The sequence below is a fragment of the Limulus polyphemus genome, unplaced genomic scaffold, assembly GCF_000517525.1.
Source record: "Limulus polyphemus unplaced genomic scaffold, Limulus_polyphemus-2.1.2 Scaffold2741, whole genome shotgun sequence".
NCBI classification, from domain to species: Eukaryota; Metazoa; Arthropoda; class Merostomata; order Xiphosura; family Limulidae; genus Limulus; species Limulus polyphemus.
In genome coordinates, this window is record NW_013668351.1 from 128,376 (window position 1) to 155,083 (window position 26,708).

The 26,708-nt window shown below is 31.1% G+C and overlaps 1 protein-coding gene across 2 annotated transcripts; it reads right to left on the bottom strand.

The window, feature by feature from the left end:
- Nucleotides 1–1,617: 1,617 nt before the first annotated feature.
- LOC106467794 (cation-dependent mannose-6-phosphate receptor-like) lies at nt 1,618–26,248 on the bottom strand. Of its 2 annotated transcripts, XM_022395991.1 has the most exons (6): nt 26,071–26,248; nt 21,387–21,438; nt 17,098–17,207; nt 8,878–9,017; nt 6,303–6,429; nt 1,618–2,371 (listed from the first exon to the last, which is right to left on the bottom strand). In XM_022395991.1, exons 1-6 carry the CDS (start codon nt 26,209–26,211, stop codon nt 2,252–2,254), a joined length of 690 nt encoding a protein of 229 aa, XP_022251699.1. In that variant the 5' UTR covers nt 26,212–26,248; the 3' UTR covers nt 1,618–2,251. The 2 variants fall into 2 exon arrangements, with proteins under 2 accessions (XP_022251699.1, XP_013783625.1); XM_013928171.2 differs by lacking the exon at nt 21,387–21,438 and having other exon boundaries at nt 26,071–26,210.
- Nucleotides 26,249–26,708: the final 460 nt, after the last annotated feature.

Sequence of the window (26,708 nt, forward strand, 5' to 3'; positions counted from 1 at the left end):
TCCATGGAAAGAAGCTGTAAAAACAATGTAGCAACCCACAACATGTATTGGACAGAGAAGGTCATCTGGATCTGACCGAGAAGAAATGTGGAGGATGGTAAGAAACAAAACATTGATAGGAATATACCAAATGAGCCATGAAAATTTAGTTTAATAAAATCAATCCAGATCAAAGAAAACAAATCGAGTTGAAACAGCCGAAAAAACCAGGTCTGTGCCAGCCAGGAAAGATCAATCAGAAAGACCTGAACTAGAGTAACATAGATGAACAAACATTTTGAAAAGGTAGGGTGGCCCCCCTGCTACCAGGGTCCACACAAACAAAATTAAGGGTAAATTATAGATTAGAAATTAAATGAAATTAATGGTAATAAAATAAACACATGTAATACATGTTATGTGTTGAAGAAAACAAAGTAGTTAACCTTAGTATTGATTAACCTGGAAGTATAACTACAGGTAAACCGAAATTAAGAAAAAAATTAATTAAACATTGGAAGAGAGCACAAACTAAACGTTAAAATATGAGTACTGCCAAATGAGAAGTGATAGTGCAGTAGAATTGAATAGAGGGAGTCACATGCATCAAGATGTCAAGAGGGTTGTTACATGATGATTTTCACGTGAGATGTATTGGAATCAGTCAATTCCTGATGAGTGGGAGCTTCAAGATTTGTGGCATGCAAAAAAAATTTTCCATATAGAGGAAAGAGAATAGCTATTTCTGTGAGAAGAGATAATGTACTATATTGGAGGCTATATCTACAGTAAAAGTTACTCTGCAGGTTATCATAAGCAAGCAATTTGCATTTTTTTTTATACTTTCTTCTACTTATCAGTGGAAATAATTTTAAGATCTTTGAGAAAAATTAATTTTTTCATATAGAAACAATCTATTTGGTATGACAGCATCAAAGGGTCTAACAACAGACTGCCTATTCTTTTATAGTTCACAATATAACTAAATTTAGCCTTACAAGAAAAAGGTTAAATTCCCAGTAAAGGAAATCAAGTAGCCAATATTATGGTTAAATAACCTTCATTAAGTCTTGGTGAAGGTTATTTGGCTGAAATGTAAGCTACTTAAATGTTTTTAACATTTCATTATACTATAGCTACACGTTTGTTGTTGTTGAGTTCTAGTTTCACTATCTGCATTTTTGGTAGTTACTTCCAAGTGATGCATTTTTAAAAATACAGTATAATAGCCAAAAATAACTTAACAACGAGGGTTCCAACAGATGAAACAATGTATTCTTAGTTTCATATTAGAAATGAAAGAAAAGTATATTTAATTAGCTATACTGATGGTCAGGTTGATTTTGAGTTTCACTCTGAGTACATGTCTAACTCTGATTAGAAGTTATTATTATAAGGAATGACTTAAGTAAACTTGTTGAATGAGTTAATTTCAAATGTTATAGGCCAATATTTAAGTTTTTGTTGAGACAAAACTAGCCTTTAATCATATTTATTGAAAGAAGTGTGGTAAGTACATTATTTGATGTATGTTAATGTGAATTTATTCAGATATCATTTAACATCAGAAGACACACACCACATCATACTAGTAATGACAAAGAAAAATGTTTTAAGACAAAAAGTGCAAAAGAAAACTTATGCAATGAATCATATTTTAATTTAAAAAACTCCATGAATGTTTGCAGGATACTATTCATAGATATACCTTTCCAAACTACAATTTATATAATTACCACAAACACTTATACAAACATATTATCACAAAGATAAGGGACTAGAAGTTTAAAATGCCTTAAATGCTACAAACCAGCAAAGTGGTTTTATTTAGTTTAGGATATTTGAAGAAAATTTAAATTATTGAATTTCATTACCTATAAAAAGGCCATAACACCAAGGATTTATTTTATTCATTACTGAAAACCAGTTGAAATTTCTTTGAAAACAATTGAAGTTATATAATCATTACATATATTTTTAAGTTCTTATTTTTCACATAATGAAACAAAACTTCTTCCAGATAATAATAGACACTGTATCATTTAATTTAGTAAGAACAGGATGTAATGGGTTGAAATAACATATGTGCAGCCCCACCTAGTTTTAAAAATCTGATACAGTGTTTTAACGTATTTGAAGTAAAAAATAACGGCTTCAGAAATTCTATTAGTAATACTGTCTTAAAACAAATGTTTAATATTTTGTAACATAAATGCCGTTGAAACTTTCCAAGGTAGCATTAATGATAAGATGCCAATGTCAACTCCACTGTTCACATAGCTAAAAGTTGATCATCACGATCATCTTCTTCTTTGGGTAACTGATCATCAATACCTCTGTAAGCATGTTCTTCATGTCTTGGTCCACATCGACAAATAAAATCACATCCGTCCTGTAAATGTTTAGCAAGAAATTTTAATAGGAAACTGCCAACAATTAACAAGCACAATAATTCACATCCTTATCATATTAGTATTAGCTCAGAAATTCTCATCTTTTTTAAAAATATACCTGGTACAATATTTCATGCCTTTTTAAAAACCAACCTGGTCTAGTAACTTTATGTTACATAAAGATCAGTAATTCTGACTTTCATCAAGAATTGTCTGGTTGAGTGATTTTCATTCTTTCTTTTTTCTTCAGATTACTAGATTCAAGTTAAGAGATAAGGGAAAAAAAAATCAAATAAAAATGTGCATATACGTACTATAATATAATCTGATTTCTAATTATATGGCTCCCACACCTTGGAGAAAATAAAATTCTCTGACTTTTCCTAGTCCATTTCATCTATGCTTGTAAGGTATCAGTGAACTATATGTCTTATTTAATAAAGACATGAAAGGCTATATGTTAATAGTCACAGTTTGCTTAAATGTCATCTTGCAAAGTTTCATCATGATTGATCACACCATTCTCAAATTATTGATACTTCATAGGCACTCTCATTTAATAAGTCTCCCACACCTTTAACATAGTCATATTTGCAAGTTTTACAATTTCTCTTCCCTTATCTGCTTTAGAAATTATAATATCTTAATAATTTTACCATTTTTATATCTATACTTTGTTTCTTCCCTATGGGGTTGAAATTCCCTACAAGTTAAAAGAAATGCCATAAACAGTGCAAAACGTAAACCTGATATTTGGATAAGGTATGTAGGTAACACATTCTTGGTGTGAAGTTATGACAATAAGGCATTAACAAAGTTTGCATGCTATTTGAATAAAACAGAACCTTATATACAATTTACCTATGAAATTGAGAAAAATAATAGTTTGTCTTTTTAATGTGTTGGTAAAAAAGGAATGAACAAGGTAATTTAGAAACATCTGTTTATCAGAAACCTTTTTCTGTTCTTATGCTACCACATCAGGAATCATGTTTATATCTTACACTTATGTTCATAGAATTTTGAAGATATGTACAAAACAAGAGGATTTAAAAAATGAGTTGTTACTAATGAAATATACAGCAGTTGAAAGAGGAATTAACCCAACTATTGTAGATAGAGCAATTAAGAAATTCACTAATGTGGTAATAATGGATCAAGGTATTACCTTAAAACTGAGTTATGATAAAATTAAAAAACAACAAATATTTTATTTTATATTTAAACCAATGATTAAGGTAAAACAAATTTTAGGTAATGCTATAGATAATATAAAGTTAACAGAAAAAGCTGGAATTTATAAAATCTAATGTGCAAGCGTATATATATTGAACATTTTAAAATGTAATTTAAAATATTTTTCAGCAGAACATAAGGGATGTGTAAAAAATGAAAGGACTGAAAATTTGGCTATAAAAGAACATGTACAAAAAACACAACATAAGATATTATGGGGAAAAGCAGTAATACTGGCTCAACCTAAGGGTATTAGAGCAAATAATATCCATGAATATTTAGAAATAATAAAGCTTAAAAACAATCAAGAATTATTAAATATAGATGAAGGTACAGCAAATATCTATGTAAACATATGGTAGAACCTCCTCTGAGATTTATGCAGAAAAGTAAACTTACACACAGGTAACATGACTTAGCTGAGAAAGAATAAATACGACACTTTTGTCTTGCAAGTTCACTCCTGATGATGAGCCCCCAGTGGCACTGCAGTATGTCTGCAGACTTACAACACTAGAAACCTGGTTTCGATACTCGTGGTGGACAGAGTATAGATAGCATATTGTGTAGCTTTCTGCTTAATTTCAAACAAATATACAAACCAGATGATGATGATGATGTGTTAAACATTAAAACATGTACAGTCCTGATTGTATTAGAATAGATTGTCCTGAATTTTAAAATGCTTTTATTTGTGTATCAATTATAACATTATGTGCTATTTATTTATTATTTTAACATTATGCACGAGTGCAAAGGGAATAATATCCAAAAGTATATTGCCAGTGACATTTCATAACAGTATTACATCACTCAAGTATCAAGTTTTTTATATTCTGTTCTTATATAATGTTACTTATCACTTCAAATAAAAACTGCTGTTGAATAATGCTTTTACTCACAATATATTCTGTTATGGCTCTTTGACTTAGACACAACAAAAAAACACTACACAATCTCCTTAACAATCAATATCTTGATCTCAAGAGCATACCATGGTCTGAAAGCTCATAATTTCAAAATAATACCCAAACATGATCATCTTTAGCTTCAGTCTTTATTCTTTCTTGTCCCCAAAATCTTGCTTGCTGCTTAACTAACACATGGCTGTCAACTTTTTGGAATCTGTTTAAGTGAGACTTTTGAAAAGTAAAATTTTAAATGCAAGCACAAAAGGCAGTCGCCTTCTAGTGGGGGTTGTATGCTTCCATTTTTTTTTATTCAATGAACACGTGTGAGGATGAGAACAGTGTGAGTATCATGCTTAATGAGCAAGTGTTGGTAGCACTGCAAATAGTAAATTTTCTTATAATATTACTCAGATATTGCAATGCATTAAAGTATAGATTATTAGGTTAACAAGATATATTTTGTTATTCAATATGTGTTCAATGTTTTTACAAAGATTCGTAGATAACAAATAGTGTCATATTCTCAGAAACCATTACAGATTTTCCCTAATTGTCACTACATAATTATTATAGTTACATTTGATAATTAATTAAATAAGTACAAGTACACCTATAAAATAAAACTCATCAAACTGTGTAGATTTGTTCTAATTTTGAACTGCCAGGTTGTACCAAAATAATGAAACTGTTCATTTTGCATTTTTTCTAATTCTTCCGACACAAATATGTCAATGACGTAAAATACCCAGGGTATAACGAGTTCCTTCTATTACTACTGACATGGGGACTGTTTTATTAATACACTAAAATGTGTAAGATTTGTTTGTTTTGTTGTTAAACATAAAGTTATACAATGGGCTATTTGTGCTGTACCCATCACAAGTACTGAAACCCAGTTTTGAGACTTATAAGCCTTCAGACTTACTGATGAACCACTGGGGAGCAAAATGGGTAAAACCAAAATAACTTATTTAATAGAAACAGCCTATGTCTAAATAGTAATTTTTAAGCATTTCTTTACTCTGTAGCAAAATGAACCTCCATGGCCAAATTTTAGGAAGATGAGATTAAGCCTTTTCCAGAGCTCTTATACTCTGTTTAGGCAGGAACCTAGCTACTGTTTATGTAATCTACAGTAACTGTCTTTGTACTCTATGACTATTAATGGTAAGCAAAATGATCGATGTAGATGGAACAATATTTATGCATACAATACACATACTGATGTGCACCATTGTGGTTGTTTGGTGCTAATTATTGTTTACTTTTCATCATCTGTGTCCTAGAAGCATCACTGAATCACATGAAATTCAATGACTTTTCCTGGTTCCCCTGACCCATGGAAATCATGTACCACAGTATTAGGTATCTATTGGCCTTTGCTTTCAAGCAATTGTATTTTAAATATTCAAGTATGGACTAAACTATCAATAAATTATAAAAGTTAATAAACCAGAAAGCTGCTTCAATACAATTATAATTAAATCAAGAACACTGATAATATAAGAAAATGTTTTTTTAACAACTAGTCATTTTAAACACACATTTCTAATCAAGATATTCAATACTAAACAATTTTCACTGATTTTTAAAAGCATAATATATTGATAGTGAAGTGAAAGTCTGCACCTGAGTGTATAAATTCTACAAATAAAGTGTTTCGTGTTATTTATCTATCAAATATAGTTTTACAGCCATTTTTGTTTAGTTTCATATTCGGTTAATCTATGTACAAAGTAATAAAAAATACATTATGTAAAATAATAAACATAAAAAAACTTACAGCTTGAAGATTTCCAAAATCTTTCCAGAAAGAGTAATTTGGTACTTGCTCTATTCCTTTTGCCCCAATAACCAGTCGCTTGTACAAGAAGCCCACAGAAAAGTATATTCCAATAAGAGTAAAGAAGCTAGAACAAAACCAAGAATTGTTTACAATTAACTTCACCCTGAAGTTATCAACTTGTTTTAATATTGTTCATTAATATTCAAATATATATATATATATATATCTCATTGTAGTGAAGAATTTTGTGATTTTGCTTGTTACAACATTGTGTAAAGAACAAAAAATCAAATAAACTGTGTGAAGTAAATTATTTCATACTTGAAATATACAAAGCACCCCAGCTGTAATTAGGGAATTAATTGCAGTACTGAGGAGATTTTTGTGTTGTAGTAGGACATGCATTCTTCGTCCCTCCAAATAATGTTGATATATAAAAAAAACACATGTACCAAAAAGTGTATCCTGACACAAAAAAATTGATCACTGAAAACTATAATAAACACAAATGAAGAATTACTAAAGAAATATGCTAAACGCTAATATTTTCTTATATTGAAAGTGTATTTGCCATAGGAACTTACCTCCCATCACCCAAAGCTATTTCGATCCTGGACTGCCCTCTAAGCATTGCTAAAAGGTTTCACTAACAGCACACCAGTCTTTTATACCCCATCAGTTTTGTGACATTTCAGTTCATGTGATTACCCTCCACCAATCATACTGCACCATCTATATTAGTTCAGCCAGCTCCCTCTACTATTCTAGAACAATCTCCAATTTCAAGAATTGGCAGATACAAGTCTTAAAAACCTTTTAAAAATACACTGTCAGTATAAGAAAATGTTAACTTCCAAAATGGTCTTACTTCCATTCACCCAAAGCTAGAATCTCACATTACACAGATGGAGGTGCCAGTTAAAGTGCATCAATATCCAATCAAGTGGAAAGCAACCATAATGAAAGAACAGGTGTGCAAAAATATGAAAAGAAAGCACACCTGTGGGGTATTGCATTACTTCTGAAACAGGTAAGCTCTTCACACAATAATAAATGCAGGAACAAAAAGAGGGTGAAACTGAAAAGGCAGGCACCAATGCTTTCAGGAAAGGGACAAAGAACACCATGTTGACAAACATGGAAAACCTAATGTAGAAGTGACAACGGGCCCATATAAGTATGTGCCAAAGGTAGTGCCTTGAGTTGCATCAGAGTATGTCAAGTGCAGTCCATCTGGGCAAAACATCCAGTGGAAGTGCCTTGGATATGTAAGATTAAGAAAAAGGAAAAAGGTATGTTCATAACCAGCCCTTTGTCAACATACAAGTCATACTTCATCCACATACGTAGCAGGTTGAAGTACCAAACATAGTAACAGTGACCCATAGTATGGTGCCAGAGAAAAAGAAATAACTATACATGGCTAGGGCTGAAGGACCTTGAACTGTATATGAATACGCCAAGTGCAGTCAGCCTGGGCCAAAATCATCCAGGAGACACACCATGGGATACATCGGATTATGCCAAGTGCAGTTTATCCAGGGAAAATCATCCAGTGGAAGTGCCTTGCATAAGCCTGTGAGAAAACAAGTGCAGGCTGTCCAAGCAAAAAACATCCAGGGGAAGCACCTTGGATACATAATATTCATTAATTTGGCCAAGTGTGGTCTGCCTGGGCAAAATCATCCAGGGAAGACACCCTGAGATACATCGGATTACGCCAAGTGTGGTCCGTCCGGACCAAAAAACATCCAGTGAAAGTGCCTTGGATATATAGGATTAGGCCAAGTGCAGTCTGCCCGGGCAGAAAAAATCCAGTGGATGCACCTTGCATAAAATATTTTTGATCAACAAGTGCAGTCTATCTGGGCAAAAAACATCCCATGTAAGTGCCTTGGATTTTGATTATTGTTACTGTATAATCATTTTTGGTATAGCAATGAGTATAACAACAATAGCTCTCTTCTTACCGAGTGGGTACGCATGATATATAGTTTGATTTTGTTTGTTATACAAAACCCACTCATGAGGAAACTTCCTTGGTCCACCACTCCAGCAGCTGGAAACCACAGATGGCAAGAACTCCCACATTCAACTAGAAGAGAAGGGGGAGCAATACTTGTTGGAGAGTCTGGAGGAATGACACACTGGAGACAGTGCAATGGGTGTCTGTAATTCCCAATTTTGAAAAGCGGAAAGGCCCCAGATTGGAGGAGTAACATGTCAGTAGGGATGGGCATAAATCCCTATCTAATTTACTCGTGAAGTCCCTGAGTGATGGCCCTTTATATATAAAACAGTGATAAATATATATATATGACAAGTGAACAGTGGTCTTACACAAACACCCCATCTCAACAGTGAGTATTATAGAAGTATACATATTTAGTGCTAATATAATATCATGCATACACGACCAGGCAACACCTGCCACCAAGTGGGATCCTGAAATATGATGTATTTCAATTAAATAAGATAAAAAAATAATATGTCAAACCTGATTTTAGATCCAAATATTAATGGCACATTAATGTAGTCTACGATTTCCAAAATATGACTTTGACAAACTTACATGATACAGAATATAGAGCCACTACTCAGTCCTTTTTTCACTGGAGTTATGGTACATGCAATGCTGCTGCTTAGCTCAAATAGATAATAACAGTAACCTGTTTCTTTCTTTTTCCGTTCTTCAAGTATCTGAAATTTACCCTACATACAGGAAGAACTGTAGTTAGTAGTGAGGCACTTGAACAAAAAAGTCATGTAAAATTCATCAGTTTCTAGATACAGTTACTCAGTTTTGTAAATTACAGGTAAAAGTATTTTTATATTCCTTCATTAAAAAGCAATGACAACATTATTGTTAGAATGAATACAGGTTAAGACGAGAAATAGTTATCCTTATTTAATGGCCAGTCAATGTGAATTATGTTTTGTGAATGATTTTAGTAAACAAATAAATGTACTAACTGGATGAATTAAAAAAGCCTGCTCATCTGGTGTCTTTCAGATATTTGCTACCAGAGAATTAATTTTTTTCTTTCTTTTTTTTTTAAATCTATTTATGATTTGTCTTTTAAGCCTATCTATATATATATATATATAACTGTAGATCAGTAAAAATTAATGATTTGTTTCATCAATACCATCATCTGTTGTCTAACAATAATTTACTTTCAAACTCAATTGAGTTACAAATACATAAGAAGGTTTGCATGAAACATAATCTATGTGATATTTTCTATAAAATGTATTACATAACAAGCTTTCGTTGTGTGTAATAGACAATAAATTGGACTCGCAGTATATTAACAAACTTGCATGAGCAGTTATGAGCTTTATGAAGCTTATCAGCTCTCATCACTGCACCTAGATCATATAACTAGTTAAGGGATTTAATTGTGCTTTAAAAACATTTAAGCAGGAAACTTTGCATTTCTTTATATAAACATGTTTATCTTTTACTGAGTTGTGTACAGAAAAGCTTTATTATCTGGCACCTGCTGGACTTGGGCAGTACCAGATAGACAAAAAATCTAATAACAAAAGTGTTTCCCTTATGATATTTTACAAGAAAAAGTTTGACTCCTTGTTAATGTTCTAAGGTACAGTATCTATAACAATAATAAATGTTGTACAAAATGTTAAACTGTATAAAAAACAGCTTCAGGACCCCCCAAAAAAGGCCTCAACCTTAAAAATTCTATGTTTTTTCTTTCAAAAAATGTCTAGATAACATAACTGGATGTTTATATGTTTTTTGATCAGTGTTATTTTCATGAGAAAGTTTCATAACGATCCTGTTCACAAACTATAAATATGAGAACTAACCTGGAATTTTATAACACAAAAAAGTTCACATCATAGTGATCATAATAAATCTATATTAAAAGATAGATGCATTTTTATTATGCTAATATGCTTTAGTATTTTTGTATCAATTTCACAATTTTGTTTTTCCAAGATGCAAAATTTGAAGCTGTTTTTTACAGCATGTTTGTTTCAGGGTATTGATGAAAACTATACCGGTATCATTTTTTTGAATAACAGTTTTTCAAAGTAATGATATGTACAAAATACTATCCAGTTGGTTAACATAATTTGAAATATGCTTTATCTGTATACCAGTAATGAATATAGTAGCACTTAGCTCAATATATTTGGCAACATGCCTCTCACTTCATACCACTGCTAAGTTTGTTTGTTGAATTTTGCACAAAGCCAATCAAGGGCTGTCTGCATTAGCTGTCTCTAATTCAGAAGTGACAGACTAGAGAGAAAGAATCCAGTCAACACTACCCACCGCCAACTCTTGGGCTACTAAAAAATTCACAAATAAAATATTTCTCAAAACACAACTTTGTTTCAGCCATAGGCCTATATGAAGTGTGTTAATTTAATACATCAGTCATTGTTGGAAAGAAAATCATTTTTCAAAACACATTCAAGAATACACCAATACTGATGTAATACTAAAAACATGAAAAAAAATTATCTAATCTATATAAAAGCCAGTGTGTGTGTGTCACATCATGTCACACTTTATTTCTCAAAATAGGAGGAGTCATAAAAGCCAAATTGCATTAATCCAGATAGAATAGTTCGATTAGCATCTGCCCATTATGATTTTGGTGCCGTGAAAGGGGGGAAGAGTTGCTGTGAAACCTTATAAGTGTAGTGAGTGTTGGTATGATTTAAAGAAATGGAAATGTGGCAAATAGCAGCTTTTCCAGTTCTGATTGCTCATTAATTTTGAGGAGGGAGGGGGATTAACCCAAATGGATTTCCTCCGAACTGTATTTGCTATCTTATGTAGGTCAATAAGTTACATGAACAGGAGAATTAAGAGTTCTTCTCAGAAGTATTACAGTTAAACCAACTATTACAGAACTACAGGGGTGAGGCAGCCATAATGGGGGCAATATATTTTCAATGTCTCATTTTTTCCCCAAAAGTACAATACCCGCCCCCTCACCTGAATGATTTGGGTACACACCGAACTGTGAGCGTAAACTTAATTTGAAAATAAATCAACTTTTTGACAATAAATTCTAAATAATATAGTTACACTTCTTCCTGCTATTTGTGAAACTCATACAATGGCACGGTGTATGTGATAGTCTGGTAGCATAACCTTAATGCCCTAATGGGTTATAGAACATTTGATACTGCTAGATGTAGATGCAACAGGAGGGGGTGGGAGTGGTAGTACATGCCCATTCATTTTTTATGGGCTATACACTAGTAATAATAATAATTGCCAGAAAGGTTTTACAATTAACATTATTCTTATATGTTTGAAAAATGTTTAAAATAAGTACTTAATTAAGTGATATCTGATGTAGGTCTATGGCTAAAACCAGTAGTCTTTTTAGTCTTTTATTCATGAATTTTTTAAGGTAATGAAAGTTATTAACTTTAGAAAAAAAGATGTCACAAAGTATTACATAAATTTTCATACACAAATATTTAGTATTTTTAGTACAGCAGTCTTTTGGAAATTTGTATGGAGAAACCAATGGAATGCTATCATAAATTTCAGCTTGTTATAGATTTTATACTACCTTGGCTGTATGATACATTTTCATGTACAATATTTTAGGATCATCAAAGTAACTTATTTCTAAATTACTGTACCTGAACACAGGATTTTCATGATTTATCACATATTTTTGCCAAAACAAATACTTAAGTAAATTTTATGTCATTGACTAACATTTATTTAGTACAATTCTGAAATAAAATTGAAAAAAAAAGTTAAAACCTTAATTTCTGCACAGCTTTGAGATTTTGTCCATAAACAATAAACCTGTTTATTTTTTAAGATTTTTCTCCCCATCTCAAACAATAAATTAATTTATGCTAAGAACCTATTACCCCTTAAAAGAATATTATCCATTTCTTGAACCAAGAAGATTTTAATCAAATTCTCAGTACAACTAACTAGAGTTTCAACTACATTTTAGAAAAAGCTATGACAAAGCATATTGACAAACTAAACAAGCTTATTTTATGTAACAAAAGAAATATCAATGTACCAAAAGTGGCAAAAAAGTAAGTTACAGAATCCTAAATACCACAGAAAAACAAGTTTTTTTCCCCTTGATCTCAATTTCTTTCCAACACCTAACTTGATTCCAACCATTGCCATCATAATCCCCATACAGCATTTTCCAGCATCAAATGGTAATGAACTCAGTCCTCACTCATTAAAATTTAGGGCAACCGATACCATCTATCCCAAACCTGACCAATCATTCTTTATCTTCAGATAGACCCAACTATTTGTTTTCTACCAGAAGACTACAGTTTTGCTTAACAAGATGGCTTTATAAGAAAATTGCAATCCATTATACAAACAGGGAACCTACAAGGGAGTGAGCTAACTGAAAGAGCAATTAACAAAATAATCATGACACTGGAACCTGAAGAATATCAAATTCTACTAAACAATGGAAGCAACCCACCTCAGTTATATGGTTTACCCAAGATACATAAATCTGACATTCCTCTTAGGCCCATTGCCAGTGTCATAGACTCACATTCCCATAACACAGACAAATTCTTTGCAAAACTTAATCCCTTAACTGCTAATTCACCAGACAGAATCAAGAATGTAGAAACATTTGTACAAACCTTCTCCATTTAACCCTCAGGTATTTTTATCAACTTTGATGTCACTAATATTTTCCCCAACATTCCCATTAACTTTGTCCTTTCCATGATTCACAACAGATTAACAGCAGATGGATCCATGCATCTTTGTACAAGTTTCATTGTAGACAATTAAAACTTCTAACCAGTTGCACTAACTCAACCTACTTTCAATTACAAAACAAATTTTATAAGTAAACCAATGGCCTTCCTTTGAGATCACTTCTGTCACCTGTTCTCAGTGATATTTTCATAGAAGATTTTGACATCAGAGCTCAACAGACAAGTAACTTGAGACCTAAAATTTGGAAGCACAATGTTGATGACATATTTATTACTTGGTCTCACAGATGATCATCTCCTGAAGGTTTCCTAAATTACTTATATTATATAAACCCCAGCATACAATTTTCCACGCAATTAGAAAAAAATACAAATATCAAACATGTTTTACAGATCCAGATAGACCTGAGACAAAGACTGTGTTGAAAAATAACTAACCTTCAAGAGAAAGTTTTCAAAAACAATAGATACCCTTCCAGTTTTATATCTACCATCAAGAATGAGATTCCTCAACCTTCACGACCACTGTTTCACTACCCTACATTTCATGTTAAGTGAAAATCTAACAAACATTAGCTGAAAATTGAATGTTAAAGTTTATTTTAGGAAAATGTCTTTGAGACATCCTTACTACAGTGAAACAGCCAACCAACAATACTAAATAAAAAAGAACTCACCTACAAATTACCATGTTTGTGTGGCAACATTTACAATGGAGAAACTGAGTGGACCATAGAACAAAGACTAAAAAAATAAAGATGCAACTACTCTAACACATCTGGATAAAATGACCTTGACTGAATATAACTACATAATAGGCACATCATAAATTGGAATTAAAACATATTTTAGTCAAACTCACCAATGGAAGAAAAGTCCAAGAAACTATACCAGCCTGAATTCAACAGAGAAAATGGCTTATACATCAGCTACCTGTGGATGACCATCTTTAACAAACTCTGCAAACAATATGATGCCATTACAGTCCTACTGACAATACCTGCCAAGTAATGCACTCACTCAACCTACACAGCTTGGAGCTTTACTACAATGCTGCACTTATTTTATAAGATGCTAAACATGTACCTATGGTGACCTAAAATAAAGACAATAAAATCCAAACTTTTATCACATTTTCATTTATAAGTAGTTACAGCCCATTAAAGTTCTCAAACTTACTATATCTACTCTGCCTAAAGTTCCAACTGAAACATTTCAGAGTATATTACCCATTTCTTGGTTTCCAAGCATTTCTCTTATTCTTGTACATGCTTTGATTGTTATCCTTTTATAATATTTATCAATGGCTTAATCTTTTATTAATGAAACACAGCTTGGAAAACAACTATAGAGAAATGTAAAATGTGATTGATAGAGTAAAAATCAGAATTTTTACATCATAGTAAGGTAAATATAGTAGTTTGAGCAGTAGTTATGATTTAGTGGGAAGTTTCTAATCTGACTGATAGTTTTATGTGTTAAATTATAACTGTTTAAAAGTTACAGAAATGTTCTTACATGAGAAGACACCAAGTAAACTAGTTAGGTTTACTGACTATAATAAGTGATAGCAAAACATCTTGATGACTCAAATCCCTATTTACTAAATATTATTTTTATTTTCATGGTATTCAAAGAATGTAAATAAATAAATTGACTAACTGGCTACTTATTGATTTCTAATTGCAGTTATATGTTTTAAATAAAAATATTATTATTGTATCAGTTATAGTAAAACATGTTTTCATTATTTGATTATCAATTCATTTTGTTTGCACAGACTAATAGGGGATTACTGTATATTTTGAAAACAAACAGAATGACAGCTGCATGGTTTTCTTAACATTACCAATTTACAAAATAGTAAATATTCAGAAGTATTTTAAAAACAAATTTGTGCCACGTTTTTGCCATTTTTTTAGCCGTGTCATGTGAGAATAAGGGATTTTTTTAAATCCATCTTACAAGAATAATAAATTAGATGAATGAGTCCACCATATAATCAATTAGCAACTTCCACTAAAAGTCCAGCTCTCTTCAGTATTATCAACACTGTTTCACATCAACATAAAGACAAAGGCTGTTAATAAAGCTAGCTATATTTCTATCACTTATGTTGGTGGTATCCTATGTGGCTTTAATGGATAAGTGATATGATTTTTTCAACACATTAATATACAATATAAAAGCATAAACTTCCTAAATGTAAACATAGGAAAGAAAACCCTCAGTCTGAAAATTCAAAAAGAATACACAAGGCACATTATGGAACTTAATGATAAAAATACAATTTAAAATTAAAAGGTTGAGATTGTGCACCAATGAAATGTGGAAAAATATGTTCAAAACATCAAATCAGCACACTCCAAATAACTGATGAAATAATCAAGCAAACAATAAATGAAGAAAAATGGATAAAATAAGAACAACTGAACTGATCATAATACCTAAGAAGAATGAAATATTCAATATATCTATAGATCAATATTATTTATAGGTGTTATTAGAGGTAAATAAATTAGTTTATAGTGCAAATGAAGTAAAAAAAACACAAGTAAAGTGTCAAAACTAAAATAGCAATTAACCCAGGAATTAATATTAAATGTTTTCTACTGATATTATACAATAAGGAAGAATAAGGTAATGACACAATTTATAAATGGAATGAATAGACTGCAAAAATTGATATGTAAAAGAAACAGGTTAGATGTAAAGAACATTAACAACAAAAAGAATCAAATGTACATGAGCACGTGATTGAAAAATACACAAAATAAATTTTTAAAAACATGAAAGTGTTGCATGTAGACAAAAACCCAAACAAGCTTTGAAGTATTAAGAATCAAAAAATTAAAACAAGGATAACTAAAGCATTAAGAGCACAAATGGAGCTAGTATTATCTTAAGTATGATTGGATGTATATTCATGATGTTAGAAAACACGTAGGTTCAAGAAGTCTTGATAGAAATGAATAAAAACTCCTATAGGGTTTTTATTGGATGTATATGTAAGCTGAATGTATTTGTACTTTGAATGTTACTGTATGTGATCAGTTATACCCAAGTAAATCTACTATTCCATCAATAGTTGTTTCAAAAACTATTTACAGAACATAAAGTACTTACCTGCGTCTTCATTTTTTTATGATGACTGCTGATGAAAGTTAAGCCTACTTTTTTTTTTCATATTATTGGTACTATTACACTAAATAATTTTTATATAATTAAATAATGCACCTAAGGTTACAGAATTACAGCACGCACAAAGCAAATGATGTCCTATAACTATCATAATTTATCTGGCTTCCTAACCATGCAATAAGAGCCTTTAAAGATTTAGTTAAGCTTGTTGATGTGAATACCACAAGAGAAATTTTCAAACTGGAGGTAAAACAGATAATACTATGTATAGAAAACAATGTAATATGATACATCATTTGATAGATTAAAACTTTGACTTTCTATTGATTATAAATAATACAATATAAAATGTCAGAAAGAACTACTGGCAATTTGTGAAAGAGAGGATGTGACAAGTGGGCATGGCAAGTGGGTCTACTTTTATAGTTTATGGCTCATTAAATAAATGAGACTGAAGGCTATAAAAATTATGCTTTGCCTGAGTAATATTTATATTATGATAAGTAATTTACATTAAATTCTGTACTTCCCAGATGTGTGGTAAATAAACTTGAAAATAGGGAAAACCTAGAGAACTAATTTCAAAATTCTCATAATAGGGGAGATTGAGAATTTTTAAGTATTTCCTTATAAAATTAAAACTTAATTCTTATATAATATTAAAATTTCATTCATTAACTATGTTTTTTATGCCAAGTTTATTTACATAAAATGATATAAAAGTAATTTAATTAAATTTTGAATGTAACTCTTAAAGGTCATGATGTGTACTGTGACCTACCTGTAACAAGAAGGTTAAAAGAAATATACTATCAATCACTATTGACACTTAGCTTCTGGTACAAAGATTACACATAGTTATAATATTGAATGTTGTTGACATTTGCCTTCAGGTAAAATGTTCATAGAAATTATTTTCTTGATGACTAACCTTCAAATTAACAGGATCACAAACAATCATGATATTGGTTGTGCGATTAGTCTGCTTACAATGCTGAGAGTAAGGGTCACCATTACTGTATGAAAGAAGAATCCAGTCAGCTAAAAGAAAAATATATTCGTTTTATATCAATAAAATACATAATATTTTTGAAAACACACTTAAATTCTAAAGAACTTTGCATCTGGATACAATGTTTTAAGATGGTAGTAATATAATTATGTAGCATAGTTATTAAATCTTTAAGTAAAATTTTATTTGTATCATAATCGAAACATATGATAAATCCAAATTCAAAACTTTAAAATATTCCAAAAAAATGATTATACGACTTTTTTAACAGTTGTTTTTCATATTTTCAACATCACCTATAGTTCCTACAAAAGCTAGCTTCAAATACAACACATATGATGGATACTAAACTTATGTTTTAAACCAAAGTTAATGAAGGATCTTAGTTTTCTGAATAAAATATTGTAAATACATAAACAAGAATTTATTGAACTTTAATTCACATATCTATATGTCAAAATTAAAGTTATTAATTACCATAAAATACAGTAAGATATGCAAAAAAAAAAAAGACTTTCATCAGTATGAATGAATCATTTGATATATTGAAAAAAAAAATTACCAAAAATGGGGTTACATAGTTTGTGAAAGTTCAGAAAGAAATTTCATATGACACAACAGGGTCAATGATTTGTCCTATATTTTGCAAGTCAAATTTGTCTTTAAGAACAGTGCATAAAATTGTTGTTGAGCTGGCTGTAATACATGATTATTACAGCAGTACATAAAGTGCTATTTTCTGTGTATGTTATGTATATGTAGAGTTACCAAAACTAGTGTTCTTGTAAGATTGCTACTAGCTGCATAACTGTGGAAAGTTAGAATTCATTTAGAAGTAAAAATTTAATAGTAGTATTTGATTTTGTTCTTAATACTTTGATTACATTCAAGTAAGTTTTGGCAAGAGTATCTTATCTTCAATGTAGGACACTAAATTAGAAAAAAAAAAAAAAGAGATCCATGGATGTGCTATTTTAGGGGAAAGGTCTCACCCATTAGCTTTACTAATAAGTCTAGTAAGTTTACAGACACTGTCTTTGAAAAAATCTAGCATATGTCAAAAATATAATAAATACTGTTTTTCAATTAATAGTAAAACCAATAACTTACTCTTCCACACAACTAGACACTCGGCATAAACTACAAATCCCAACCCAAGTGCATAACTTCACACATCTCAATTTTGAAATAGTTTTCACAATCTTGCCTAGCTATCAGAACTGTCAAGGTACTTTTGAATAAGTAAAACATTCTCAAAACTTTTATCAGTAGTTACTATAATTTTAATTAGTATCATTCATTCTCATGAAAAAACTAATTGAAAGTTGAGTATCTAATCATTATTCTTTATTCCTCCAACTATTCAAGTAATCAAAGTATTGCCATTATGATTTCAAGTTACTAATTTTTAATAACTCAAATTTTTCAGCTACTAGGGTTGTCTGCTATCATCCCTAATTTTGAAAGCTGCTGAACAACAACAACAAAAATTATTAAAACTTTTACAGCACACATTATTATCCACAAAATTTACTCAGGTGTGGATCATGTTTGCTTTAGGAAGTTGAACTAACTACAGTAGACTCTCCCTATTACAACCACCTTTGGGTCTGAACAAAAAGTGGTTTTAATAGGGAAGTGGACTTACTAAGAATTGACCAGTTCATCAATTAACTGTAAAATATTTAAATAACGAATTGCAATGTTATGTGTGATATTTATTTGCATATTGTACATCCAAACTATTAATAATTATTCATTTCTTAAAAATTTTCTATTTTATTGCCTTTATTTTCATAAAGTATTTTACACATTTTAGTCATAGAACATGAGTGCATATATATTTTATTACACAAAAAAGTTGTTGATTTTTTTGATATAGCATTAATGATTTCATTTTGAACAACATCTTCTACATTATTTAAATTGTTCATGATTTTCATGAGTGTTGGGTTTTTAGTGCAAACTTCTTCATGTCTGAAATGCACTTCAGCATTTGCAACATTGACTGGATTGTGCATTATTCTGCGTCTGTAGACTGGTTGCTGTCGTCATCTTCAAGGTTGCATCTAGCACTTTTCACCAAGTTTGTGAGTGACATGCCTTTATCCATGTTTGATAACACAGAGCTGACTAGGTGCTTTTTGTAGTGGGCTTTGAATGCATGAATGATACCCTGGTCAAGAGGTTGTATCACTGATGTTGCATTGGGAGGCAATAACACAATTTTGACATTGCTAAGATTCACCTGACTGTGAAATATGGCATTGTCTAACAGTAAGACAACATTGTGACACTCTGCTTTCATGCACTTATTGAAGCCTGTAACCCAGTCTTGGAAGACAGTGTTGGTCATTCACACCTTCTTGTTAGTATACCAAGCCACAGATAAGTTACTCTTTATGTTTAAGTTTTTGAAGCACCTGGGTTTTGTGCTCTTACCAATCACAACAGTGTGTTCAAATTCATCAACACTATTGCAACATAATGCAACACCTAGTCTATCTTTTGATCGCTTCCCTCCAGCACACTGTTCACCTTTTACACACAATGTTGTTTAGTAAATCACAATAGCTGACCCCAATTTCATCCATACTGTAGATGTCTCTAGGTGCATATCTGTCTATAGTAGCAGACAATTTGGCATTCCTTTCATCAACTGTCATACGCTCACTACTGATTGTAAAATGTTATGTCTGGTTTTGAATTTAGTGAGCCATCCAAATGATACTTTGAAGTCGGAAAGACCCAGAGTAGTGGCTATTGTAAGTGCCTTTTCTTGGAATATAGGTCTGGAAACTGGAATTTTTATAGCACAAACTTTTTGATACCAAGACCATAATACCAAACACTATCATATATTCAGCATTATGTTTTAAAATTTACTGGATTAGTGTTTTGCCGACATTGAACTCTTCAGTTAACTAGCGCTGGCTTTTATTGCTGGCATTATGTGCTTGAATAACTTTGACTTTATCTGCCAATGATATCTCAACATGATAAGATGGCTTTGCCTTTAGCATTATTTTGGAATAGAATTTCTGTCATGGAGATTTATAAGTGTGTTTGACAATAAATTTCATGTGCGATCAAAACAGAATAAACTAATGTTTTACTCATTGACTGATGCAGTATTTATACGCAGTGTATCTGTCAAGGTAATGTTATCTAAACGTGAAAACATTGACCTTTCAAGTGGCTTATTTTATGGCTATCTCCTATCAAATTTACAACCAATGGAAAGCCTAGATTCATGCCATGTGATGTTACAGATAATTGACAATTTAGCTGATGAGAAAAACATTTTTACCCATGAGAACATAGTGGGGGAGCTAAGCTGAATTTCCAACTGCTCAAGTCACATGATTAGAGTGCCAGAAAAATTTTACCAGATACCCAACTTTCTCAGCTGTGAACATGTTATTATCCTGTGTTCTTCCGTAGAATTATTTACTTAAAAAAAATTATTTTGTGGACTAGTAGCATTGGTGAAGGTATTACTATTAGGGCTAACATAGAAGGACAGTCGACAACAAAAAGAAATGTTACACAAGTAAGTGCTATATTTCTTGTTTTTTTAACTTTTCTTTATTTATTATTATAAAAGTGACTAAAAATGTAAAAATTAGAAAAGTTTAGGCTAGATAAGATTAAATTAGGTAATATACATAATAATAATGATAGTAATAATAAAATGTTTCTATGAGGTATGCTCACTAGGACTAACAGCTCGCGAATAGCATGAGCTATATGTAACTTGATTAGTGTAACATTTGCTTCATGTTACCACATATTTTGAAACTTTTTATGGTGGGAATTTTAAAAATCATGGTCCAAAAGGCAACAAAACAATAAAATTTAATTAGAAACACCAGAGTAATTTAAAAGTAACACACACTGAGTGTTGTCAAATATTGAACAACAATTACAATCAACAATGACCAAATTGTCGGGACTGAATATTTTGCCTGCAGTGGGGGAGTGGTCAGCTTGTGGAAATATTTTATAATGGTAAAGATAGACAAATTGTCGGAACTGAATATTTTGCCTGCAATGGGGGAGTGGTCGGCTTGTGGAAATATTTTATAATGGTAAAGATAGACAAATTGTCGGGACTGAATATTGTGCCTGCAGTGGGGGAGTGGTCAGCTTGTGGAAATATTTTATAATGGTAAAGATTGACAAATTGTCGGGACTGAATATTTTGCCTGCAGTGGGGGAGTGGTCTCCTTGGGGAGATGGTCGCTCAGGGAGAGTCTGCTGTATAATAAATATCATTTATAATAAATAAATACATTAATAATTATACATAATCATATATGATTTTAGGTACAGGTTAACAATATTAACTACATAATAATTTGCATTTTAAACATTCACAATATTAGTGACATGGCTAGATGGGCTCAAGATCCTGCCTTCCTTCTCTTATGCCTAAAAGGTGTCCTTTTTCTCAATAAAAATTATACATAACTACTAAAAGGTATATACCTAATTCCACACCTTACTTGCTATTAGTTTTTATATATATAAAAAAAAGTCAGCTTTTTTAAAATGAATAACACACAAGGACATGAAAGTCTTAACAGTAAAAAAAAAAAACAGGTGATATACTATTAAGTGTTAATACAGAATAATTCACTACTTAGTTTTAGATCTTAAAAGTGTTTATAGGACTAAATGAATAAAAATAATGAGTTTCCACAATCTACTCCCCCTTCGAAGTCTTACCTTACAATGTTTGAAAGTGTCCTTTTTTTGTGAATAATCCCCAGCCCTTTTAATGTCCACTGCTTATTATTGCACAATACTTTGTTTTCAGCATTTATAATGTATATACTATATATAGATTTTTAGGTTCATCAGTATTAGTGTCCATTTCTTCAATGCTGATTTAATAATTATATTTTCACCATTAAATAATGATGATATTTTATTTGGAATATTATCATAAAGTTTTGGTGTATTTCAAATTTTCCTTTTTTTTTACTTTCGGAATTTTCAGCTCATTATTTTTGGCAACGTATCTTTCAATTGATACAATTACTTAGTAATGAGCTTCCTTTTTCAGAGAAATAGCTTAATGTGCAGAAAATGAAAGCAAAGAGCAAGGATCTTAATCTGAAGGCAGACAGGAAACTCTGGCCAAATGATCCTGAAAGTCCAGACCAGAAAAAAGCTACACATGACAAACGTTCTTTGCCATCTTCATGTGCCTCTGTCAACACGTGAAGGTCAACCGAGAAAAAACAACAAAGAAATTCTAACATGAAAATTTGCAGAAAAAAACATCTGTTGCTGTGGGCATTCCTCAGCAACAATTACTGATGACATGAAATTGATCCATAAAATAATAAGGACTAAAAAATCCTTTAAAAGGGTTTCCTCTTCAGTTCTGTTATCAGCCCTTACAGAAATTGCCTAAAGTTTAAGAAGTGACAAAGTGGAGAAAGTTTTGTAAAGTACTGACAACACCACAGCACTGATCCACTTCTTGGTCAATGAATGGAGATAGCCAGATACTCAACAACTGATCACAAATGACAATGTTCTCTTTATAACACATGATGAAAAAGCTATAAGATAACAACGGGCATCAGGTGCCTGATTTAGTTTCACTAAATTGAAACAGATAAAGGTTTCTACTCCATACTTCTTATACTGTAAAATCTGGAACCAGATCAACAGTCATTATTTCTGAGGACAAGGATGTGTTTCTGCTATGCATTGCTTTCAATGATGTAATTAATGAACTTTTCTTTGTGAAATGTGGAACCAGTACTTGTAAAAGATTCACTGACATCAGTAGTCTTCAGTGTCTTTGCTGGGCATGGAAATATTAGTATTATGAAAATGCTGAAAATGAAGAAATAAATACATCTTTCAGGAATGGAATCCTTCTCCAGTTCTGTTTTCCAAACTGAACACTTTCACCTGTGAGTTGTATGGATCAAAGTTTAAGGGCATCAAGATGCATGACATTTGGTACCAGCTATTCTGCAGCAGGAAGAGTGAGACTGAGTCACATCAGTTACTCCCATATGCTGACTGTTTAAACATGCAAAGAAAGCCAACTACCAAACATGCATATGGAAGAGGTGCTTGGACCTACAGGCCTTACATTCCAAGTCCTACTGGCTTTGGGTGTAAGCTTAAACCTGAAAATGATGAAGATTAACCACTATAGACTCAAAGGATGGTCCTCCACATCTGAAGCAGTGATGGAACGTCTGGCCTGCAAATTACAAAATCCTGTCTGTTATCAGACTGCCATTGCATGAACAATGGAATAAAGTACTTAGACATGTGCAAACACAAGACTTGAGCAAATCTCAAAAAAAGCTGGGAAGGTAAGAGTGATATTGATCTTTCCATTGGCAATGAACTCAATAAAGATGAGTTCTAATACAAGTAAATGATGTAATCCAACAGAAGTTGATATTATTATTTATTCATAGTAGTGTATTGAATCTATTATAATTAACATATTCCAAAATTTATAGCTTCCTTTTGATATATGTCAATCTTTAAATCATAGCAGTTGTATGAAATTACTTCTAAAAAAGTAAACAAAAATCTGTGTTACTCCAATGTTTGTTTGTTTTTAGAAATTCCTTTTATTAACTTTGCCCTAAATCTTGTTTAAAACTGATTTAGAATGATTCTCTGTTGACACAATGAAGACTATTTGTATAATACTGCTTTTTCATCAGTATGGTGTGTGTGTTTATAAGTGGTGGATTTTCATATAAAGCTACATAATCACAGCTACTATGATACATTTGTGTCATTCTCAGGTACAGGACTTTTAAAAATGCATTATTAGAATTTGTCCCTGAAGATAGCACTTTAGGATCAAAATTCAAGTACCAGACACATGGATTGAGTGTTCTCTTGGTCATTCTAAAATTCTTACAAATAGCCAAATACTTTTTTTGCAAATGTGTGTAATTATAAATCTACTCTGTGGAGAAGTTTAAACATGATCGTTTTACAAAAACTTTTAATGCACATGGTATTGTGCAGATAGTGCAATACATAAAAATAACACATAGTTTATGGAAAGTCTCTAAAAATTGGAGTTCATTTTATCTTACAAATATTAATGCATTATAAGTGTATATAATTATACAATTTTAAAATGAATTTTTCTTTTACTGCAACTTGAAAAAGTTTAGAAGTTTATCAATGCTACATATTACTGTGAAACAGAAAAATTAACACCTTATACTCTTTATGCTATTTAGTTTAGTTAACTTGAAAATTATTTATCAATTAATTTGAATTTCAGTAGTTTGTATTGAAAATGTATAACCGATGTATATGGTGTATTTTAACAAATGATAATTCCATAAAGAACAATTAAATGCTATTAAAAAGAGGATTTGGTATAGTACATACAAATCAACTACAATTACTAATCCTCTACTCCATTTTAAATGAAAGCTTATTAGGCCAACTGTGTATTACAAAAAAAGAAACATAGGCCTTATGAGAGGTAAATATGCTGCAAGGGAAAAAAACATATTCGCTAAAAGAACATATATGAAACTTAAGAAAACAAACTTTTGATTTGATACAATACATGAAAGATATTACAAGTTCTGATAACAGTATTCTATGCTACAGTGCAATGTAATAATGCTTAGTGAGAAAAACAAATCCTACGTATCCAAATTTTTCAAGGAAATGTTACTACAAATACATAATAGTTTTTCACCCAATGTACAATGACAAACATGTAATAATGATAAAAATGTGTGTAACTTTCATTTGGCTGATTCAAAATACTAAATTGTTGGCTTACTTCAGATCACATTAGAATATTGTTGTGTACAAAATTATAATGAATTTTATACCCATGATAATGCTATTCTCCTTTAACTTCAACAAGTGGTATATGCTGTTAAATTCATCGTCCTTTTGTATAGTCAAGATGCATCTAAAGTATTCCACATGCATTATTCTTAAATGTAGTTGTGTATGTTCTGTTCACAATCATGGTATTGATTGCCTTATACCATTGCATTCACATTTTGTAAACTTAATCCCAAGAACTAAGTGTATGAGCTTATATTAACCTGTACTTAGTTGGTACTCTCACAAGTCACTGTTATAGTTAGTATTTTCTGATTTGTAATCACTATCAGGAAGCAATATATATTTTCATCAACAGTAGTAGTATTTGTAGAGGGAAAACAATGAAGTGCTGTTAAATGTATTTGTAATACATCTATAGTACATATTATACATTTTCCTGTACAAAAGTTGAAGATCAAAAGGGTTTCCTTTGGCTTTTCATACTTTTTCACCATCACTTTTGCCAAATAAATTTTTTTTGACACTACATTTCTTTGAGTCACAAATTTTTAAGTAAATACAATATGTTAATTCTAAATGTGTTTCAATAATTTTAACTTTTATATTTTGATAGTGATATTGGTCTTTTACGACATTTGTATAAAGTAACTGATAGAGAAAATTGACAGAAATATTCAAAATTTCATTTCTACAAAGCTCCAAAGAGTTTTTTCTGTAAATGATGCACTTTCTGAATTATAATTTTATATATGATTTATCATTTACTGTAAAGGAGTTTTTAAAATCTATTTTAATTGATTTACTGCAAATGTCAGAATTCATGTTTTGCTAATTTAAAAATAATTGAAAGATATTTTAGTCCTAAATTCACAAGTAATACATATAGAACATTACAAACTGCATAACTGAATGATGCCCATGTTCAACTCATGATTCTTCTAAAACTATATATGCACAAACAAAGTTTGACAAATCCAGCTTTACTTTGTTTATATTTGTTATTAAATATTAAAAACTTTCTTTGATTATAACTACAAAACTATTCAACTAAATACACATAACTTTACTCACTTCCACCCATGATTTTTGTTGCATTGAGCCTTCCAATTGTCCAATTGCCATTTGGATTGCTGCTATTGAATTGCACCACTCCTGAGTTAGGAATGCTTTTGACTGCTCTTGTACAAATGCCCAGTTTGTAAAAATAATCATTTTTTTTTCTGTGTCTTTATAATCTGAAGAATCAAAGCTATTTAAAAGAAAGAAACAGAATCTGTTCAATATACTTATCAAAAAGGTATGCATCTTAAAATTTTAAAGTTAAATACACTGAATTATCTTGAACACCATATATGCACATATACACACACATTTTTAACTTTTTTCAAATGTACAAAAGTATTATAAAATATACATAGTAGAAATTTCTCAATATTATTTTGACTAATAAACCAACCTCAACAGCTTAATTGTATTTCTGCTAAGGACTACAATCTTAGGTAGTGGAAAATCATAATTTTCCTATACTGAAAATGTATTTACGATAGGTACATACCTCCTCTCATAAAATTAGCTATTCTCATTCAGTGCTGTCCTCTATATGTGAACTTTCTCTTTATGCATGCCACAAGCCTTCTGCCCCCCCCCCTTTATTGGAATTGAAAGATTCTAACATGTCTCTCATGCAAATCATCAGGCGTCACTTCTCC